The sequence below is a fragment of the Sander lucioperca genome, chromosome 12, assembly GCF_008315115.2.
Source record: "Sander lucioperca isolate FBNREF2018 chromosome 12, SLUC_FBN_1.2, whole genome shotgun sequence".
Lineage (NCBI taxonomy): Eukaryota > Metazoa > Chordata > Actinopteri > Perciformes > Percidae > Sander > Sander lucioperca.
The window spans coordinates 34,078,545-34,099,095 of record NC_050184.1 but is presented as its reverse complement, the minus strand read 5'-3'; the positions used below and the strand labels follow the sequence as shown (position 1 = coordinate 34,099,095).

Below are 20,551 nucleotides of genomic sequence, written 5' to 3'. Positions count from 1 at the left end.
CACAATTTTCGACCGTGGCATTTTTTTTTTAAAGCGAGCAAATCATATAAAATTTACAAATTAAATAAACATAACACAGCCCTTTAAAAAGTAACCAAGCAAAGTAACAAAGTAACACAGTTCCAAATATTATAGAACGAGTGTAGTGACTTGTGGGGGTCTCCTATTGTCAATTTCTCTCATGGTAGCCACCATGCTCCATTCTTGCGTGCTTTTAGTTTGAAGGCAAAGTCACCAATTTCCGCTTTTTCCCCGGCTCGAGTGTGCGCAGTAGAGGCGGATTAGAGCAGAAATGACCTGTCGTTTCACTGAGATGTAGAGCAATTTTCCATCTTTTCTTAAATTTTTCTTGCAGGTAATGTGTTCGGTCTTTGAGTTTACACCTCAGTACTTACATTTGGTACGACCTCCAGTTTGTTGGTAGCCGTTAGCCACATTTGCACATTCATTTGTTGCCTGTTTGCTTTCGTCGATAGCACTTCCGCATAGAAAACCATGGCAGGTCCTCAAGAAGAACAGAAATTCTGCTTACAGGAGGTGCTCGATACTTTCAAATTGTGTTTGTCGGAGAAAAAAGACGTCTATCTTGAACACTACGTCGCTGGGTGGCGTGGTCTTGTAAAGTAAGTATACTGTGCTCATACTACACTCAGCTGTAACAGTCTACAAAGTGTCATTGAGGTGTTAACAAACTCTTTTGTTTATCCCTTTAATTAGGTTTCTGAACAGCTTGGGCAGTGTGTTTGGCTTCATTTCCAAGGATGCTGTCAACAAGATCAATATCCTGGTCACTTACCTGCACGGTGAGAACGGGTCTCAGTATGTCACTGTCCAGTCAATGGTCAAATATGAGCTGGAGAATCAACTAGTGGACCTGACCAAGAGAGGCAGTCATCCAGAGTCAGGCTGCCGTACCCTGCTGAGGCTCCACCGGGCACTGAGGTGGCTGGAGCTCTTCCTGGAGCGCCTCCGCACCAGCAGCGAGGACAGCAAGACTTCGGTCATGTGTTCAGAGGCCTACAATGAGTCTCTCTCCCAGCACCACCCTTGGGTGGTCCGCAAAGCTGCAGGCATGGCCTTCTGCGTGCTCCCAGGGCGCCCTGCTTTCTTAGAAGTGATGAATGTGGGCCCCCCCGAGCAGGTGGTGGCCATGCTAGGAGAAGCTGTGCCACTCATCTCTGAGGTGTACCAGATCACAGAGGAACTTTACGCTCAGCAAAACCTGCTGGACTTACCATAGAGAGCCACAATCGCTATTATATGCCACTTCATACATTACACAATTAAATATGAAGGGCTGTCATGGTGGCTGCTACTCCTGTTTGGTGATTAAAGGGTTATTAATTAAGCAAAATTCCACTGACTACTCTATCTAGTACAGTATTAGCATTTTTCATATATATAAGTACTGTTAATTACTATATATGTGTGTACAATGGACTTCGTCTTTGTTCAACTTTTCGAGATGTATTCGTTTTGAATTTAAGTAGATGAAGGGGAACAGTTGGGCCGAGAAGTCTTTGCTCACTGCCAGTAGCTGTTTGTTTAAATTATTTATATATATATATATATATATGAATCTGCAACTATTTTGACAATCGATTAATCATTCAAGTAATTTTTCTCAAGCAGAAACACTAAATATTTGATGGTTTCAGGTTCTAGAATGTGCTGCTCTTCTTGGTCTTACTATGTGATAGTAAATTGAATATTTTTTTTGGTTTTTGACAGATTTGGATATTAGCAAATTGATCATGAAAACAATTGTTAGTCACAGCTCTATTTAGAACTGATCCCAATCATGATTTTATGCATTAGAGAAATGCTTGTATGAAATAAAAGTGTAATAATAGGGCCATTAGGTCAAGCTTTTGATGCTCTCATACCATATGTCATTCAAATATTGACAGATTTATCTAATACTAGATTATCTGATATTGGATGATACCAGATATTGCATACATTACTATAGTCTTTACCGTAAGAGTTTTTATAGACAGAAAGGTCTAAACATGGCAACAGTAGGACATTCATCTGAAAGATTCAAAACAAAACTAACATTACGAGACAGATGGTGGTGGAACAATGTGGATACTTAAATTAAAATAATAATTAAAAAAAACTATAAAAAAAAACAACAGTTTAATAGGCAAACCATTTTTACCTTTCCTTACTTTAGAAAACATTTTGTAACTTATGAAACAAGTTTTTCGTAGTGGAGTTGTTTACCCCACTGTATATGATCTCAGTGCAATTTTATTATTTATTGTATCAATGACAAAGTATGCTAATATTCTTAATTTGAAGTGATTGGTGTACTGTTTTACAAGAATGTACTGAACTGCATATTACCAATAAAACACAATTCATAAACTGTAGCTTAAAGAAAACAAATGTCACTTGGTTGATGATTGTGAATATTTGTATTATGTTAGAGTTGAGGATTGATTATTGATTACCTGTTGTCTAAGTAAAGTAAATGAGGACATACTGTAGGTTAAATGTTTTTATATGCTCATGATATAGTATAGATGGTGTAGTGGTCATAGTGTGGTACTTTTAATTAATAAAGTCAATAAAAGTAGCCCACTTACAAGCTGCAACATTAACAACTGATGCATCAATAATTATAATCCAATAACATACATTATTCTGAAATTGGCCATTTTGCAAAACGAGTACTTGTACTTTTGATATCATTTGATGCTACTTTCCTTATTACATTTGCATGCATGACTTTTTTTTATTATTTCTATTCAGCGTACAGTGGTGGAATGGAACCAAATAAGTACATTTACTTAAGTACTGTATATACAATTTTTTACATAAGTGTTACTTCTGTATTTCCATTTTATGCTTCTAATCCACTACAACTCAGAGGGAAATATTGTGCTTTTTACTTCACTACATTTCTTTGACACTTGATACATAAAAAGAAAACATATATGCTTATGATATGATGCAGTACTAAACTACTAATCTACCTAGTATACAAGGTATTAAAAAAAAATGGCTCCACATTGATGAACTCCACCTAAAATTAATCTTATGTAGACCTATTTTTTAGTCATAAAATCAGAATAATATAATATTCTATATTATAATTATTAATTATTATAAGCCAATATATATATATATATAATTATATATAATTATAAAACTGAAAGGAGCCATTCAGCATAATGAGCACTTTTTTCTTTTCAATAGTTTAAGTACATTCTGATGATAATAGGCTACTTTTACCAAAATCACATTTTGAACTTGGGACTTTTAATTTAAATGGAGTATTTTTAGACTATGGTATGTCTACTTTAATAGATGTATGTTCTTCCAGCACTGCTTTTACTGGCTTGGGTCTTAAACAAAGCTAATAATGTGTAATATTTTGTGGTGGAATCATGTTTATAAGCAATTCTCATGCATGTAAGAAAAGTCAATTTTATTTATAGTGTCAAATCATAACAGGCGTTATCTCAGGACACTTTACAGACAGAGTAGGTCTGACCACTCTATAATTTACAGAGACCCAAAGATTAGCCCAAGAGCAATTGCATTTATTGCAGCTGTGGCGAGGAAAAACTTCCTTTTAACGGGTAGAAACCTCGGACAGAACCTGTGGCCGGCCATCTGCCTCGACCGGAGTCATGAAGTATTAGGGTGATATGATAAACATGGTTGAGTTATGTGTTTGAACTTAATAAAGAGGACCTGCAGGCTGCAGAACATCCCAGAACTGGAGGGTCACTCACGGATGAACCCAGCTGCAGTTGCGCACTTCCAACACCAGGGGTCTCCCCGCTTCCTAACCCAAGTCGTCGTCAAGGCAACCAGACTGTCATGACAACCTCGCTGACGCTTAAAGAGAGGCACTTCCTGCTGAAACTGGACGGAAAGCACACTAACGGGATTTTAACGTTTTTTAACTTGTAATTTAGCTTCGGTACGACGCATCCATTCTCCCGCGTAGTGAAGCAGCTTCTAAGACAACGGGGCACGCTTTTCTTCGACTCTTTTTTTGTGAAGAACTGAAGCCAAGAAACAACTGGGAATCTTCACTGGCAGACAGACAGACTGTTCTGAACTCTAATGCAAGAGCGAACATTGCCAGCTGGTTGTTATCGATGCATTTAACCAGGCCGAAGTCCTCCAAAGGGCGAAGCAGAGCGGCTGTAAACACCTCTCTGTATTCAGGGGACACTGGCAGCACCCAGAGGCCACCCGTGTCTCCAGATTCTCCCGTGTACAGCAAGCCAGACAGGAGCCTCCGCTCCCAGTCCCAGCCCATAATGTGGCAGGCCAGCCAGCTGAGCCAGGATGAGGTTCTGCAGATGCTGCGGCACGCCCCCGCTGCTCCACCACAGTCCTTAAACAAGTACAAGGTTCTGCCATCCATAGGGGGGAGGCAGTCAGAGGTGAGTCCCGGGACAAGCCTGGACAAAAAGATGTCCAAGCTCAGTCTGTCTGATGATGCTATCCATCAGCCAAGGCACAGCCATGGAGAGTCAGATCCCCCCACAGTGAAGGATGTGACCCAGAGCAGCAGCAGCAGCAGCTCTGAGGTGGATAAGAGGGCTGGGGTCTGGCCTAAGCCCCCTGATCCAGGATCAGTCATTACCAAAGAAGCTGGCAGTTTGCTCCTAGCTATCCGAGCACCATGTGGCAGAAGGTTTCAGCAGCACTTTGAGCCCACAGACACTCTGCTGATGGTGAGAGCCAGTGCAGAGCTCATGTATGGAGCAAAGTATGGAGAGGCCTCCATTGAGACCATGGATTTACCACGCAGGACCTTCACAGACATGGATGTAACCCTGGCCCAGTGTGGCATCCGGAACAGATCTGTGCTGTGCATCTCTCAAAATGGCAGTATGGGGGAGAGTGAGTGAGCTGCGCTGAATTTCAAGTTTTGTTTTGCAGTTGAAGTCTGGCATCGTGGTGTTTTTTAAAAACAAAAAAAGAATCCCCCCTCCACTCAAAAATGTGTTTGGCTTTTTGTTTCTTCCCTTGGATGTTTGAGCTCCACTGTGCAGAATGATGTGTGTGTGCAGTTTGATAACATCAAAGGCTGTTTTCACATTTGTACTGCTGAAGGAGGAAAGATTCTCTGTGCTGTTAAATCTCATAGACATGTACATACGACCATGATTTTTTGGAGCCAACTGTGGATCAGTATGTTGGAGTTGGACACGTGATAAAAACACATCTTTCAGACTTTTGGGGCTCCATAAAGTGCATTAAATGTGAATGTTTTACTAGTTCATTTTACTTTTTTTTTTTGTGGGGAAAAAAACACATCAGATTCAAATTATTATTCAAAGCAGACTATTTTTTATGACATAAAACATGTCTGGATGTGAATTTTTAAGTCCACACAAGCTTATTTATTGACTATAGCAAATTAAGGTCAATTAGGACCATTTGTTCATCTAACTGATAACTTGTTTTGTCTGCACTATTGCACAGAATGCTCACTAAAAGGTATCCTGTGTGGCTGTATATAACCACGAGTTCTGTTTCAGTTAAACTAGACTTTATTCAAAACAGCAGGTCATTTTTATCTGCTGCCAGTTATTAATTTCGAAAAGAACATTTGATCTATTTGTGTTTATCTGGCATTTCATACTATTGCAAAACCAGAAATGCTGCTGATAAACGCAGCAACGAAAAGGTTTTCTTTGTTGATTTGTTGCCATTTTCCACATCTTTTCTTTTTGGTTGATGTTCTTATATGCCAAATAAAGTCTTTCATTAGGATGCAGAGGCACAGAAGCACATAACTAGGTTGCTACTATATGGTTAATTAATCTCACTTTACTTATATACAACTTTTGCCCTGCTTTCAAAGCGTGTAAACACAAATACGTAGAAGTTATATCTAAATCCTGTGACTGGTTTTACATTTTATAGACTTGTATATATTTTGTCACCAGTGCAGGGACAAAAATAAATGGTGTTTAATGCACGCTAAACAGACAAACAATAGGCCTTTTCCACAGAACACATTTGATGCGTCGCAGTAGGAACAGGCGAGCATGATATAATAATGAACAAAGCCAATGCCATTAGCAACACGTTATTGCTCATCTTTCAGAGTCAAAATGACTGCTGTGGAAAAAGGCCAACTGCAAACAACCCTCACTTTGTTCTGAGCAGGTACTACTTCCAGACATACTTAAAATGTATGTCTGGATGGATAAGAGCTGTTTATGACACTAAAGTACAGAGAACTTGGAGGTAAAAGGCTTCTTAGCTTTTGAACATATTGTACGTATATTCCCTGAAGAAATATATTTCCATTGTTGTATGTTTAATAAAAAGGTTCTGAGCAACTGGTTCATTCTTTTAGAAATATAAGTGGTGTTACTTAATAAAGGTGCCAAAAGAAGTTTAATATGCAACAGTATATTTATTTTTTTAAGCACACAAAAAAAATGAGCAACAGCTCTGGCTTCACAGTCACTGATCAAATTAAGTTATCAGTAAACCGTCAACTACACCTACGACTGAAATAGGCATTGAAACCTTAAAATGCTTCAAGTCACTCAAGGATATTTGATCTGAACTCAACCTTGATCTATAGATGAGACACATATCCCACCAATCCTACAGTAATAATTCACTTCAGATAATCTAACAAATATTATCACCACTCTTCCTGTGGTTGGTTTATAGTCTCTGGGAGACAGCTTAAAGGCTTAAGGTGACTTCAGTGATCAAAGTCGGACACATCAAATGAAAGAACTTTGGGAAAAATGACTGCCGTGAAATAAGTCTGCATAGTTAATACGTTTGCATAGTCAATATTAGTATGCATCTTTCTTCTGTAAACGATAAAATGCAAACAATAAACCCTGGAAAGAACTCCGGTCAAATATGAGGTAACACGTCTAACGGCGTCAGGATTTGGTAGTGCTCGTAGCAAAGCATTCAGCTGATCAGGTTTTCCATTTCTTCCAGATTGCTCGTGTCAAGTTTCGTGATTCTCCGGTCTGTGGGAGAAAGACAGAGAGACAAAAGTCACGTTTGGATCCTTATACTTAGGCGTTTTTACATGATCAAACTGAAAGAAACTGGGAACATACTGAAATGCATCTCAATTTGGTTGATGACATCCATGCTGTGTTTGCTGTCCACCATATTGACGGCAAATCCTCTTCTGCCAAAGCGTCCTGTGCGGCCAATCCGGTGAAGGTAGGTCTCGTTGTCGGCGTTCCCGTCCATGTCCACAGGGAGGTCAAAGTTGACCACAAGTGACACTTGTTCCACGTCAATACCTGTAATAAGCAGAACCGCAAATGGGTTGGCGACGTAGACACTCACCTCCCACCATGAAGACCTGTTCATTTCTAAGTCTGCCCCTCACCCCTGGAGCACACGTTTGTGGTCACTAGGACCTTCTCCTTGCCGTTCCTGAAGCGATCGATGACGGCAGCTCTCTGCTCCACGGTCATTTCCCCGCTCAGTAACGCCACCTGGTGACCCTCTTTGGTCAGGTTCGCAGTCAGCCAAGCAGCCATCTTGCGAGTCTGAAGAAAAAGTACCTGCTAAACTGAATTGCTCATACTACATCCTGTCAAGTTTGAGGACATTTTCCTAGAATTGAAAGAACAAAGAAAAAAAAAAAAAAAAAAAAAAAAACGTATTTAAAGCTATAGTGCATATTTTCTGTCTCCCCCATGAGGAATTATAAGTAACGACAACAACACTGCTGGCGCGTCCACATGATACAAGCCTTCCGCGATCTTCAATTGAGTTTCTGCGCGGGAAAGTCACCGGACGCCACAATCTTCTGAACACAGCCATACTGAGAAATACAGAGAGAGTTGTGTGGAGCCGATAGACTTAATTAGCTTTGTAGCAACTCATTTGGCAATGGCTTGAATGTAACGGACGTTCATTAATATCACAAAGTTACGCACTACAGCTTTAAAATAAATTTCAATTTGTTTTTAAGTCCTTTTGGTGAGACTTCTGCTCGGATGTGTTGTTTCGATCATACTTTGTTTTGGCTTATGCAGAACGTTCTACTGACAAAAAGATCTCATCTGTCAATTTATCAAAATTCAAGACCACATTTACAATTGGCATTAACATGCAATCTGTATCTGGATATCCTATCTTGGAAAAAAAATAAATAAATAAATAAATAATGAAGGGTGTAACTACATTAGAGGTGGTTTGGCTCGCATTGTGATTAGATCTGAGCCAGGTGGAAATGCAATCCATACTGTAACTGAAGAGTGACCAGGACACAGTTTTTATTACCTTGACTGTGAAATCGGATGTTTTTTTTTTTTACAGATGCTTTGAACAATGACACGCAAATGTAAGTATTGACCTGTAGACGGTTGCATGTGTTTGGTGTGGGGCGGCTGTTCTGCAGGTGCGTTGAACGGTACTGTAAATAGGCGGAGGAGTGAATAATGCATTACTCATAGTTATAGGTAAGGTGCATTTGGGGAGACACCCGTAATAATGGCAAGTATATATATAAAAAATGTCTCTAGATAAGAAAAAGCATGAAGCACAAGACCATACAGAAGTGGATTGGAACTAGGGTTGGGCGATGTCCCCTAAATTGGCAGTTGACGATGTTTACAGTAAAACATGGCGATGGAAGCACTTTTCATTTTACTATATCTCCTTACATAAATACAGTTAACATAGAAACGATCAGACGTACATTTAAATGCCCTCTGTAAATAGACAGTATTACGTGGCTATGCTGCATCTGAGAGAGAGAGAGAATGTATCACTACAGCCAATCCAGTCTGCTCAAGGCGATGGTCTTTTTCACAAATAGGATGCACGTAAGGCGGGAAAAAGTAGCTTCCACTTAAGGGGTCCTATCTTGCACCCTGCGCAGCACAGCGCAAAGCCTGGCGCAAGTGTCTTTGCTAGTTTAAGACCGACACACTTGTCAATGTCCCGTCCAGCACCCGCGACTAGGATTAGTGTGTGTCTGACGGGGGGGGGGGCGTGGCATCACGATGGTGGCTCTCGATGATATCGTCCATCGGCACAACCATAATTGGAACATTGCCAACGAGTCAAATATTTGACCAAAACTGGCGAATGAGTGGACTTGGAAAGTTGCCCTACCTAATTCCTCCTCTTTCTACTAGCTCAAGCTGCCCAACAAAAGCTACAAGTAGTAGCAGTAGCTAGCAAGTCTTGCCTCGCAAAACGTGATTTATTTTTTTTTTTTTTAATGAATGCCTAACACTTACTCTCTACAGGATAAAGAAGAAGAGCCAAAACAGCAGCATTGCTTGCCTTCACGTGGGACGTGACAAGTTTGTTGACAAGTCCTCCAGCCCCGCCTAACGAATTTGCATATTGAGATCGGATCACAATGCAAGCAGAATGGAGATTCCAAGAACCATCACCAATACCAGGTGTGATGGAAAGGCCTGTTCGGATGTCATGATCCAGATCATGTATCCAGACACAGATCACACATCACCAGGTGTAAATGGGGTCAAACAGTGAAGGAGAAGTTTAGATTTGTCATCATAATGAAGTGTGTACTAAGCGGGATTAAGAGAGCTGACTTACATGGCAGAAGATCATGGCCTGTGCAATGGTAAGGCTCCCATAAAGATTACAGAGTGCTGTGAACTTGTCCTCCTTCTCCCTACAGAGCACGTAGAACTGCTTGATTGTGTCCAGTGTCTCCTCCTCACGCTTCAGCCTGATGATGTTGGGATCGGGAACCACCTGCTCTGCAAACCTCCACACAGAGTCCTCAAAGGTTGCAGAGAAAAGGAGCATCTGGCAGTCCTTTGTCAGCTGTCTGTGTTGGTACAAAGAAAAGAGGGATACAACGCGACAAGAGATGCTTGTTGCACGTAGAGCTGAAACAATTCCACATTTTACTGAACAATTCATTAACTCAGAAATAATTGCAATTAACAATATAATTGTCTCTTTTAGTCAAATTTAAAATAAAATATTTAGTTATGCATTACTTTTTCAAACAAATAACGTTTTGAATAAATCCCAGGATACTGTACATCTTTTGGTTATATCATTTATGTGAGCCAGATAATGTAATAACACAGGTATGCAGGCTATGAAGTAAACCGCGCCTCTTTATTATCATAAAACATTGAATTTTGTTTCTTAAATGAACATAAAATTGATAATTACCATCAACAGTCATACCCCTTAGGACCTTAGCTAATGTTAGCAATAGATAACGGTTGAACAAAGAAACGGCGATTACGTAAAATAATTGTGTAGTAATTGTTACAGGCCTTTGGACATGGTGCTATAATGGGCAGGTGTCTCTGAGAGGAACCCACCTATGGATCCGAATGCTCTGGTCCCGGTGGCCTTGCGTGGCGATCATCACATCAGCCTCGTCGAGCACAAACATCGTAATCTTCTTGGGGTCAATGAGCTTGTACTTGGTGCACCAGTCGAGGACTGTGCCTGGTGTTCCAATGACAATCTGCTCCTGCAACTTCACGCCTCGCTCCACTGAACAGAATGCAGAATTTCACGCAGTGACACAACCAACACTGGCTCTCTACCGACTTGAAATACCATTTTGCCGCCAATTGTATCAGATGTCATAACAATTACGGTCACATTCTTACGTCTGTTGCCCCGAATGCCGTAAGCCAGTTTCACATCAGGGCACAATGCCCCCATTTGCTCGATTACTTGGCCGATCTGCAGAGCGAGCTCATATGTTGGCGCGATGCAAAGGCACTGAAAGAACCAAACAGTTTTGAAATGGTGAGTGCATATCAGCGTCAACAACGGAATGTGGAGACTGGCTGGCTCAGCAGATTACATGTTATGCTTACCTGGGTCCACTTATTGTCTGGGTTTACATGGCTGAGCATGGCAAGAGAAAAAGCAGCAGTTTTACCCGTGCCAGACTGGGACTGGGCGATCAGATTCTGAGGTCTGCAGCCAGAGAGAAAACACACACACACACACACACACACACACACAAACAAGGGAATAAATCACTGACAAACATTACAGAAATGTTTTTATAACTGCTGCGAGGACAATAGTTGCAGTCCATTTTATGGCTGCAACAATTAGTCAATAAGCAGAACATTTATTTGCAACTATTTTTGACAATCGCTTAATCATTTAAGTCATTATTCATTATGCCGAAAACTATAGACGTTTGTTGACGTCACCTCAGACATTAGGAGTTTTTCATGGCCATTTTTCACAGTTTTCTAATTTATTACAGACCAAACAATTAATCAAGAATATAATTGGCTTAATTACAGCCCTAGTCCATTTACATGCCAAATTAGTTTTTACATGTTCTCATTATTATTATTATTATTATTATTATTATTATTATTATTATTGTACAACTTTATAGAACCAAATCTAGTTTACAATTAGTTGGCCAGAGTAGCAAAACCATGGATATTTATGTATTAAAAGAACTATGAATTTATGTTTCAGTCACTTTAATGTGCTAGATTCTATCCACTACAGCCAAATCCTGCACTGAACTGCATTTCGTTGAATTAGTGCTAAAACGATTAGTCATCGATTAGTTGATTTGCCAACAATTGTGATGTTCGATTCATCTTTCAAGTCATTTTTTAAGCAAAAATATCAATCATTTGCTGGTTTCAGGTTATCGGCTGCTTTTCTCAGTTTTTTATATTACTGTCACTTGAATATCTTTGAGTTTTGGATTGAGTGTTTGATTGAACAAAACAGGTCATCTGAAAACAGCAGCTTGGGGTCTAAATTAAAAGATACAAATGGACTCATTAATAATGATTGATAATGAAAATAATAGTGGCAGTCAGGGGCGTCGGACTGGGGGGAAAAAAGGGGACTGAGTACCCAGGGCCCTCATTAGGGCTGCAGCTATCGATTCTTTTAGTAATCGAGTATTCTACCGATTATTCCATCGATTAATTGGATAAGAAATACTTTTGCTTTATAGTAAACCGCAATAGTAAATATATTTACTATTGCTGTTTACTAAAGAAAGGAAACCTGTCTTTTGTATATATACAATTTTTTTAGAAAAAGCAACATTTTTTATTGCCAAATTGCATACAATAACAGGGATAGATGCTAATATTTTTTAAGCACAGCCGCATGGGCCACCAAGACCCCCAAAAAAGTACATTTTTGGTGGCCCAAATGTTGATCTTTTTCACCCCCTTCTTGCCTCTGGCTCTTTGCGCTGGATATGCAAAAGAGCTGTTCACTAAGCCCAGGTAAATGTGACTGTACAAAGCTTACAGCAGGGCTATTCATCTACACTGTTCTGGGGGCCACATTTTAAGAAGGCTAATACTGAGTGAGGAGAAAGAATAAAGAACGCAGACATCACCGGCATTGTCCAATGACGTCATTCACGTGCATATTAAGTAGCCATGCTCCAGGGGGCAGGGGCTGGTTTGTCTCCGGCAGCAGCTAAGTTTCCAAAGATTAGTAGCAAACTAATAAACAGTTAGACTACAAACCGACAGCTTTCGTTTTAAATTGTTTGTAAAACATCGCTATTTGCAGAGTTGCGTGCTGTAGCTGTGTAAAACAGCGCGGTGGACGAGAGCAGCAGACGTTTACGTTGCCTTGTGTCGGGTTTGCTCCGTGGAATGGATGAGTAGACTGGATGTTTTCTACAGAGATGATGTAGCAGCATGTTTGCAGCTTTAAATGATCCCAAACTTTCTGTCGTTTTCTCTCGCCTGTCTCTTCTCTTACTGGCAATTTCCACTGGATGCGGAACGTCTGCGGAACGTCTCCGGAACGTCGACGGAGTCATTAGGTTTCCATTAAAGTCAATGTGTGTATTTACACTGACTGCAGAACGTCTGCGTCCCTACTCCGTCCCAGCTCCGTCAGTCCGCAGCCCTCCGGAGCAGATACACAGAGCTTCTAATTTTGACGGACGACGGAGAGCTCCGCAGCAATTCAGCACAATTCAGATTGTGCGGGACAGGAAGTCGAGCACAGAAACTTACTAGAAAGAAAGTTACTTTTCAAAATAAAATTCACCGTGCTCACGGCGGGTCATATTTTCCTGCACTACACCTTGAAAACACAGCACAGAGTTGTTTCCCCTCTACTCCTCTGGATGGAAACAAACTGTTGTTGGTTTTGTGGTTCTGTTTATAGAAACTACATCCTGTTATATCGCGCGAACATATGTTAACTCCGAGATCTCGTGGTCGGCTGGCCGCAGCCGTTACGCAACAAATCCGGACCTGGTGGGTATTGACGGACGGCGGAGCACGTAGCCGTTCCGCAGACGTTCTGCATCCTGTGGAAATCCACGGTTAGACCCCTCACTATTTTCACTGTCTTCCTTCATTTGTAATCTGCGGCTGTCAGTCTTGTGTCCACAGAAGCGTCAGCCTGTTGTGCGCTAGTAGTAATCCTCCGTGCGGAATAACAGTGAGCGGTAAAACGTTAGTTACATTGATTAAACGAAGCTTCGAGGCAAAGAATTTTGCATCGAGGATTGTTTTGTAATCGAATTGTTCGAGTTACTCAAGGAATCGTTTCAGCCCTAGCCCTCATGTGAGGAGGGCCCAAAAAGATGCTAAAATGAATAGCTTTGGATGCAGGGAGGGGAATATAGAAAATGCCTTTCTACAGGGCCCAGAATGCTGTGCTACACCCCTGGTTGCAGTCCTAAATTGAATACTCCTTGATAAGCGATTAAGTGCTGTCAAGTAAAGAGTGGCTCTACCTCTAACATTCCTTCAAAATAGGGCCCCAACTACTTATTTTGTGGATTATATTTTGGATTAATTAAATAATGAAAAACACATTGTAATTTCCCAGAGTCCAAAGATGATGTTGTCAAGTCGCTCATTTTGTCAAACAAATGCAAGTAAGTTCAATTCATAACGTTCAAAAATAAAGAGCATCAAATCCTCACATTTTAGAGGCTTGAACAAGAAAATATTAAAGTATTTTTCCTTGATAAACAACTTTAACAATTGCTTGATTATGAAAATGGCTGACAATTAATTTCCCAGAATCCAAGGTCATGTTCTTAAGTCCCTCATTTAATTAAACCAATAGTAAAAAAAAAAAAAAAAAAAAAAAAGCAAAGATAATGAATTTAATGAAATAAGGGAGAGAAAATCAACACATCCTTACATTTAAAATCACTTAAACCAGCAAATACTTGCTATTTTTCCTGTTAATTGGGAAAATAATTCTACTTTACTTTATTCCCTTATAATGACCATATTTAATGCTGTCTTTTGTTAAAACTTATCCTTGCACTGCTATAGTTTTTATATTACTATGTCTACATATCCTTGCACTATTGGACTTATTTGCACTAACACCATGACACACACTCTCATAGAGCACCTTACCATAGAGCACCTTACCTGCCCTGTCACTGCAAGCGTCTCATGTTTATACATCCCTTGGTACATTCATGTGGATTTTTTTTTATTTAGTATCTTTTCTTTTATTGTCCATATTATTCATGTGGATTTTTTGTTTGTTTGTTATTTGTTCTTTGATCATCCTGTTTATGATGTATGTGTATGTTGTGTGTGATGTCTTTAAGCTACTGGGACCTTGAATTTCCCCTTGGGGATCAATAAAGTGTCTGTCTGTCTGTCAACAATTTTGACAATTCATTTCCCAAATGAAAATGAACTCACGGCTGTGCCAACATCATGGGCAAGGCATTCTCCTGGATCCTGGATGGTCTGTTGAAACCCAGGTTGTACACACCTTTCAGCAGCTCAGGTTTCCTATTGGTCATCAAGTCAAAGAAGCAAAGTGTGTGAGGAGGAAAAAAACAACAACATGCATGTGTTTAAAAGTCAATGTCAAACTCACAGTCTCAACTCTTCAAATGTCTTGACGGAGTAGAGAGGAGAGGTGGGGTCCCGCTGCAGGACCTCCACCTGGTTTCTGTTCCGCACCAGAGAGCGGCGGATCAGCTTATTCAACAGGGACTGTTCAGCGAGGTCCACTTTTTCTGCTTCTCTTTTCGAATCTCCATTTTCAGTCTTCTCTGGCAATATGTTGCCTGCACAGGTGGAAACACCAACAAATCGTCAACCACCACAACTGACGTTACACGGTAAAATGATTAGGTAAAAGATGTTTATAATAACAAAAAAAAAACAGTTACCATTTATGTCTCCTCTTATGTTACGAGGACCACGCACTCGCTCAACTTTCTTTGAGAAGTCAAACTGTCCAGAGAAAATACATTATTAGCTTAAAAAAAAAATGATGCAACAAACTGCGTGTGTAAAGCAGATAAGTAGCACATTTGGCTAACTTGCTAACGAACGATGAGCAAGTTAGTTAGCCCGTGTTTGATGTGACTTTTGGAGACGTTTGTCACTTTTAAACTTACCTGTGTGGATGGATTTGTGGCTTCTTGAACATCGACAGCAACCGCCCACGAGTCTTCGGACATTTTCAAACATTAATTGTGCGTTTCTTTCGAAAGAAACAACAAATTGTTATCAAAAGTTTGATGTCAGCGTGAATGATGTGCGTCAAAGTGAAGTGACGACGTGCCGCTGCTCCTGACCTGGACCAACCGCGACCCGCTGGACCACACCACTGATGCTGCCTTCAGACGCATCGGAAATATCGCAATTGGTAAGACCTGGGTCTACCAGAAGCAACCAATCGAAGTGATGAAAAGCAGAGAAATAGGACGCTACTAGTTACTTTAACGTCAGCTAATGTTAAGATTAATATTGTTGCATAGCTTGCGGTGAAATTTAAAGAAAACCCCTATTCACAACTGGGTTTACCCTTTAATGACTATTTAAAAATTATAATGATATAAGCTGTACATTACTTTTTTTCATGATCTTCTTTATGCAACTAAAAAACAAAATGCCTATGTTTATTTGTTTTCAGAACGAAAAAGAAACACCTGAATGCATGAGAGCTTATATTTACGAAGCTTATGAGGTGTACATGAACGCAGCGTAGCATTCCCACCCTGTTTGTTGAGTGAACCTGCTGACACACCCATTATAGAATACAGTACATAACAACTACATGATAAGGTAATTGACCAATCTAATCTTTATAAAAACAGTAAAGTCTCAAGATATGTATTATAACAGATTTATTTTTCTATTTTAAACTTGCTTTGTATGTTATAAATCTTATTTTTTATTGACGACATCTGAAGTGTTTTGATATTTAGTTTCCTCATATCACTCCCAGTTGTATTCTTGATTCTATATGAATCTGTATGAGTTGAAGTGTTTTCAAGTTCATATTAAAGTTTATTTGTAGGCCTTTCGTTTTGTCGTGACATGTAAAGTATTGAAAAAAGCGATGTATAAATATTTATTTTCATTATCATAGCTTTTTTCACAGTAGGGCTGCAACTAATGATTATTTTCATTATCCATTATTCTGCCTGTTATTTTTTTGATGATTGATTATTATTTTCCATATAGTAGCAAGGTTAAAGGCAACATTCCACTTTTATTTAGATGTTAGATGTTTTATTTATTTGTTGATTAATTGTTTGGTCTATAAAATGTCCATCACAAAATCCCAGGTGACATCTTGAAATTGAAGTTTTGTTGACCAACAGTCCCAAACCTAAACATATTCCATTTATTATCACAAAAGAAGAGGAAATGCAACAAATCCCTCACATTTGAAGAGCTGGGAAACTGGGAAAATGTTTGGCATTTGTGCTTGAAAAATAACTTGCAGATACATTTTCTGCCAATTGACTAATTGTTTCAGCTCTGATACACAGCAGATGAACTCAGTGCTTGACGTGGGAAGAGAATTAAAACATTAAAACACGTAAAACATTCATCAGAACTTCCTGTTCACCACATTAATTAAGAACATACTTGATTGCCTCATGTTGGATGGGACTCACTGTTCACCACAGAGCTGAGACAATTAGTTGACTAATGGGTGAGTCGATCGTTAAAGTAACATTCTCTGGTTCCAGCTTCTCTAATACGAGGATTTGCTTGTTTTCTTTGTCTTCAATCAATCAATTTATTTAAGATAAGAAAAACTTTATTGTCTGTCACAGGTGACAGAAATTTGCCTTTGACAGGGCAAGCTCAAATGACATAAGATACATATATGAACATAAAAGATACATATAGAAACAGTATCACAAACATTGACTGTGCAATGTACAAAATGCCAAAATAGAGCAAGAAGAAGCCTGAGTGGAGCTGTTGGATGCCATCTATGTTTGGCTGTTTAGTGTGCTGATGGCAGTGGGGATGAGGAAGGATTTCTTAATGTGTGACCCTATAGCGTTGACCCGATGGCAGTAACTGAAAGGATTGGTGAAGGGGGTGGGTGGGATCCTGTGTGATTATAGTGGCTTTCCTGAGTACTGACTGGTGTGAAGTTCTGTTAGGGGGGTTGGGGGTGAGCCTATTATCTTGCTGGCCTGATTTGTTATTCAGGCCAGCAAAGTTTTTTTTTTTTTTTTTTTTTTGGGCATATCCCAAATCATATCTTTGACAGCTGAAGAGAGAGGGGGGAATGACACGCAGCAAAGGGCAGCAGGTCGGAGTCGAACCTGGGCCCGCTGCGTTGAGGAGTAAACCTCTATATATGGGCGCCTGCTCTACCAACTGAGCTATCTGGGTGCCCATTTGTGCAAGTTTTGTTTTGTGTTTGATGGTGAGGGCATTGTACCAGGCTAAGATATTGAAAGTGAGTATGGATTCAATGAGTGACTGGTAAGCCACAGTTAAAATGTCCTTGCTGACACTAAAAGCTCTAAGTTTCCTCAACAGGTATAAGCGCTGCTAAGCTTTCTTAAGCAATTTCCTTACATCACCTTGAGCTTTAGGAATGTTTTCGGTCAATTGTCACTATTTTCTAACAAATTATAGAACAAATAATCAAGAAAATAATCTACATCTATAATGAAACCGCAGCCCTATAGCTCAAAGTCACTTGTGTCACCATTTGCTACTAAAACAATAACCTGCACATTTAAGTGGAATTTGGTTGCTGTGAGACAGAGAGAAAGTGAAAGAGCCGTGGCATATGTGTGTGTGTGTGTGTGTGTGTGTGTGTGTGTTTGTGCGCGTGTGTGTGTGTGTGTGTGTGTGTGTGTGTGTGTGTTAGTTGGTGTGTGACCATGTTTGAGAGGTTGAGAAACAGATAGACGGTGAGAGGGATAGGGAATGAGGGAACGGAGGTGGGTGTGCAGACCTGGTTTTATTGGCTGCAAGTTAATTCAATTTGGAGGCGGATGCTGAGCCAACCTCCACACACACACACACACACACACACACACACACACACACACACACCATCTACAGTATATTTTCACGGCCACCAAATTGATGACACATATTAAACATATTAATTGTCATGGTAACCTCGCAAGAAAACAGATGGATCAAACCAAGTGATCACAAAAACATAGAGACAGCCAAGCGCCTACATTGATTTAAAACATTAGGAGTTTTTCCAATCACACCGGAGAGCGGAAGAGAGAGAAATCATAGGTTATACGAGGGAGCCATGTACTGCTGTCCCTCTGAGCCTTTTTTTCCACTCTGGTGTTAGTGTCCATGTAATATACTCTGATTCCATGGCTAATATAAAGGATGCCTGAATGGTTCCTGTCATCGATGTCAGGGAGGGCTGCTGGAGTGAGTGGGTGCTGCTGATGCTTCGAATGCGCATCTGATGGGAAGGGGGATGTTTATTGGAAGAACTGGACCCTCTGTCTCAGCCCCCCCCACACCTCCCCCTTCTCTCTCTCTGTCTGTCTGTCTGTCTGTCTCTCTCTCTTTCTCTCTCTCTCTCTCTCTCTCTCTCTCTCTCTCTCTGTCAAAGCCCTCAAACTCCAGCCTCCACAGGGAAGAGGAGGAAAAGGGGAGGTGGAGATTAAATGAAACAGTTTTTGCAACCACATGTTGCTGTACTTGATTGAACTGCTGCTGCAGCTCCTGCCTACCTTTCCTTTCTTTGCATTGTACGTCCATTGTAGCCACTGCATCTGTAGTTTCTGCCACCTGTGGCTGCGCTCCTATTCCCTCTACGCCACAGAGAGAGAGAGAACAAAAAAGGGGAGCTGATAGAGGTCGGGTAGGAGGAGGAGGAGATCTTCCATGATAAGTGGACTTCTGACAGAGAGATCCCCGCTGCATACCCAGTTGAACCAAATGAAAGGTAAGACAATGAGGCTGATGCTGTGATCATATCTGATGCATTTTAATGCCGCTGTGTGTCTCTCTGATGATGCATATATTACACATTCCTGTCATTTGTCTGAAATGAAGAAAAGGTCAGCCAGTCAGATGAGTAAAACTACTACTGTTGATCTTGATTTACAGTGCAGACAGATATAAAATACACTGTGTTTCAACAGGTGGTAACCACAGCATCTGCTCTCTGTTTTGACACTAATGAGTGCAGAGGAGTGTGGCAACGCTGATGGGAAATGTTGAGAGTTGATGGTTTGGTGGTCTTTTAGCAAACCCAGGAGGGAGGCAGGGTGATTCATGTGACTGAGTCAACCAGGAAAAAATCATCCTGGGACTGCTACTTTTAACACTAATTACTATGAGCTTAAAGACTGTAAAGAAAGGGATGCCTTGGAAAAACACCTGTCATGCAGCTTAGGGATATGATGCTTTTCTTTTTACACATACTGTTAACTTATTCAGAATTTGACTTCACATCACCTTTTGTCTGCGCTGTATCTTTAATTTCACATTTATTGATGTTCAGTGTTTGTATCTCAGCACTTCTGTTGTCATCTTTTCACTGACAGCATTGGGATAGTTTGCAGACCAGCTGTGCCTGAATTAAGTCTTTCTTTTATCCACCTGTACGAGGAGACTGTTTTTATAGCGGTACAAAGGGATGTATTCCTGTTTGCGTCTCAATCTGTGGTTGACTGGACACATGATGGCACTGTTGAGACAGACAGCTAGTCTGTAATTTCATCTGTATGACCTTTTCCTCGCCATAAATATCCATGTGGTGCCTAAAACGTCGGATGGACTTTTAGAAAGACTGATTGGATTTTTCATTGATTTTGAAGGACCTCTTGTGTAGCCACGGAGTGTAAAAGTTGGGTCTGTGGAGATTAGTCGAACCTGTTTGAATCTTCTAATTGAATGTGATTTTGTGGTTTGTGTGGTTTCGCCCGGTGTTTTTATTGCAATCAGTCACAGTATCATAAATAAAGGCACATTACTGGTCAGTCTGCAGCTAAACAAGCAAGCAGGCAGAGCTGTCTCTATGGAAATTGCTTTCGTCATAACACTTCATATCAAGCCTGTGCTGTGGCTCCGGTCGTGCAGCAGGCACAGACCCTTGACAACAGATAACCAAGATTGCTGGTGGCGGAGACGACATTAACAATGAGACACAGCCCTGAACAGATAATTGTATTGTATAACTTACATAATTAGTGGCTCTTCATTCCTCCTAAAATATTTCTTCATGTATCTGAAGTTTCTTTTTTCACCTCACATGGCACTGAATACTATTTTTTTCCTCTCCTGTTACATTACATAGGTGTGTTGTAATGATGATATCACCCTGCATTGTTTTTTTATTGCTGTGGCCTTTATCT

At 40.3% G+C, this 20,551-nt stretch overlaps 4 protein-coding genes across 5 annotated transcripts in view; 3 read left to right on the top strand and 1 right to left on the bottom strand.

Annotated features, from left to right (window-relative positions):
• The first annotated feature begins 219 nt into the window (after positions 1-219).
• LOC116043656 (ceramide-1-phosphate transfer protein) lies at positions 220-2,495 on the top strand. Of its 2 annotated transcripts, XM_031290485.2 has the most exons (3): positions 220-355; positions 477-623; positions 718-2,495. In XM_031290485.2, the coding sequence occupies exons 2-3, from the start codon at positions 496-498 to the stop codon at positions 1,238-1,240; spliced, it is 651 nt and encodes a 216-aa protein (XP_031146345.1). In that variant the 5' UTR covers positions 220-355; positions 477-495; the 3' UTR covers positions 1,241-2,495. The 2 variants fall into 2 exon arrangements, with proteins under 2 accessions (XP_031146345.1, XP_031146344.1); XM_031290484.2 differs by having other exon boundaries at positions 241-623.
• Positions 2,496-3,692: 1,197 nt separating this feature from the next.
• ubxn10 (UBX domain protein 10) lies at positions 3,693-5,279 on the top strand. Its single transcript, XM_036008065.1, has 2 exons — positions 3,693-4,050; positions 4,100-5,279. Exon 2 carries the CDS (start codon positions 4,122-4,124, stop codon positions 4,881-4,883), a length of 762 nt encoding a protein of 253 aa, XP_035863958.1. The 5' UTR covers positions 3,693-4,050; positions 4,100-4,121; the 3' UTR covers positions 4,884-5,279.
• A 1,180-nt stretch (positions 5,280-6,459) lies between these two features.
• On the bottom strand, positions 6,460-15,570 carry zgc:193690 (ATP-dependent RNA helicase DDX19A). Its single transcript, XM_031290481.2, has 11 exons — positions 15,347-15,570; positions 15,116-15,179; positions 14,818-15,010; positions 14,637-14,729; positions 10,815-10,917; positions 10,602-10,716; positions 10,305-10,482; positions 9,556-9,793; positions 7,361-7,523; positions 7,080-7,271; positions 6,460-6,986 (listed from the first exon to the last, which is right to left on the bottom strand). Exons 1-11 carry the CDS (start codon positions 15,407-15,409, stop codon positions 6,925-6,927), a joined length of 1,464 nt encoding a protein of 487 aa, XP_031146341.1. The 5' UTR covers positions 15,410-15,570; the 3' UTR covers positions 6,460-6,924.
• A 3,257-nt stretch (positions 15,571-18,827) lies between these two features.
• vwa5b1 (von Willebrand factor A domain containing 5B1) overlaps positions 18,828-20,551 on the top strand; it is a 29,432-nt gene continuing 27,708 nt past the window's right edge. The window contains exon 1 of the mRNA XM_031290486.2: positions 18,828-19,137. The gene's annotated coding sequence lies outside the window, so the exon portion shown is untranslated. The remainder of the gene's footprint in view (positions 19,138-20,551) is intronic.

What these genes read in the sequence shown, in the direction of transcription:
- LOC116043656 (XM_031290485.2), top strand. Translation starts at nt 496, where the DNA reads ATGGCAGGTCCTCAAGAAGAACAGAAATTCTGCTTACAGGAGGTGCTC. An exon ending in GGGTGGCGTGGTCTTGTAAA is followed by an intron (nt 624 to 717) that starts GTAAGTATACTG and finishes CCCTTTAATTAG; the next exon opens with GTTTCTGAACAGCTTGGGCA.
- ubxn10 (XM_036008065.1), top strand. Translation starts at nt 4,122, where the DNA reads ATGCATTTAACCAGGCCGAAGTCCTCCAAAGGGCGAAGCAGAGCGGCT.
- zgc:193690 (XM_031290481.2), bottom strand. Translation starts at nt 15,409, where the DNA reads ATGTCCGAAGACTCGTGGGCGGTTGCTGTCGATGTTCAAGAAGCCACA. An exon ending in CGGCATTCGGGGCAACAGAC is followed by an intron (nt 10,483 to 10,601) that starts GTAAGAATGTGA and finishes CATTCTGTTCAG; the next exon opens with TGGAGCGAGGCGTGAAGTTG. An exon ending in CACAAACGTGTGCTCCAGGG is followed by an intron (nt 7,272 to 7,360) that starts GTGAGGGGCAGA and finishes TGCTTATTACAG; the next exon opens with GTATTGACGTGGAACAAGTG.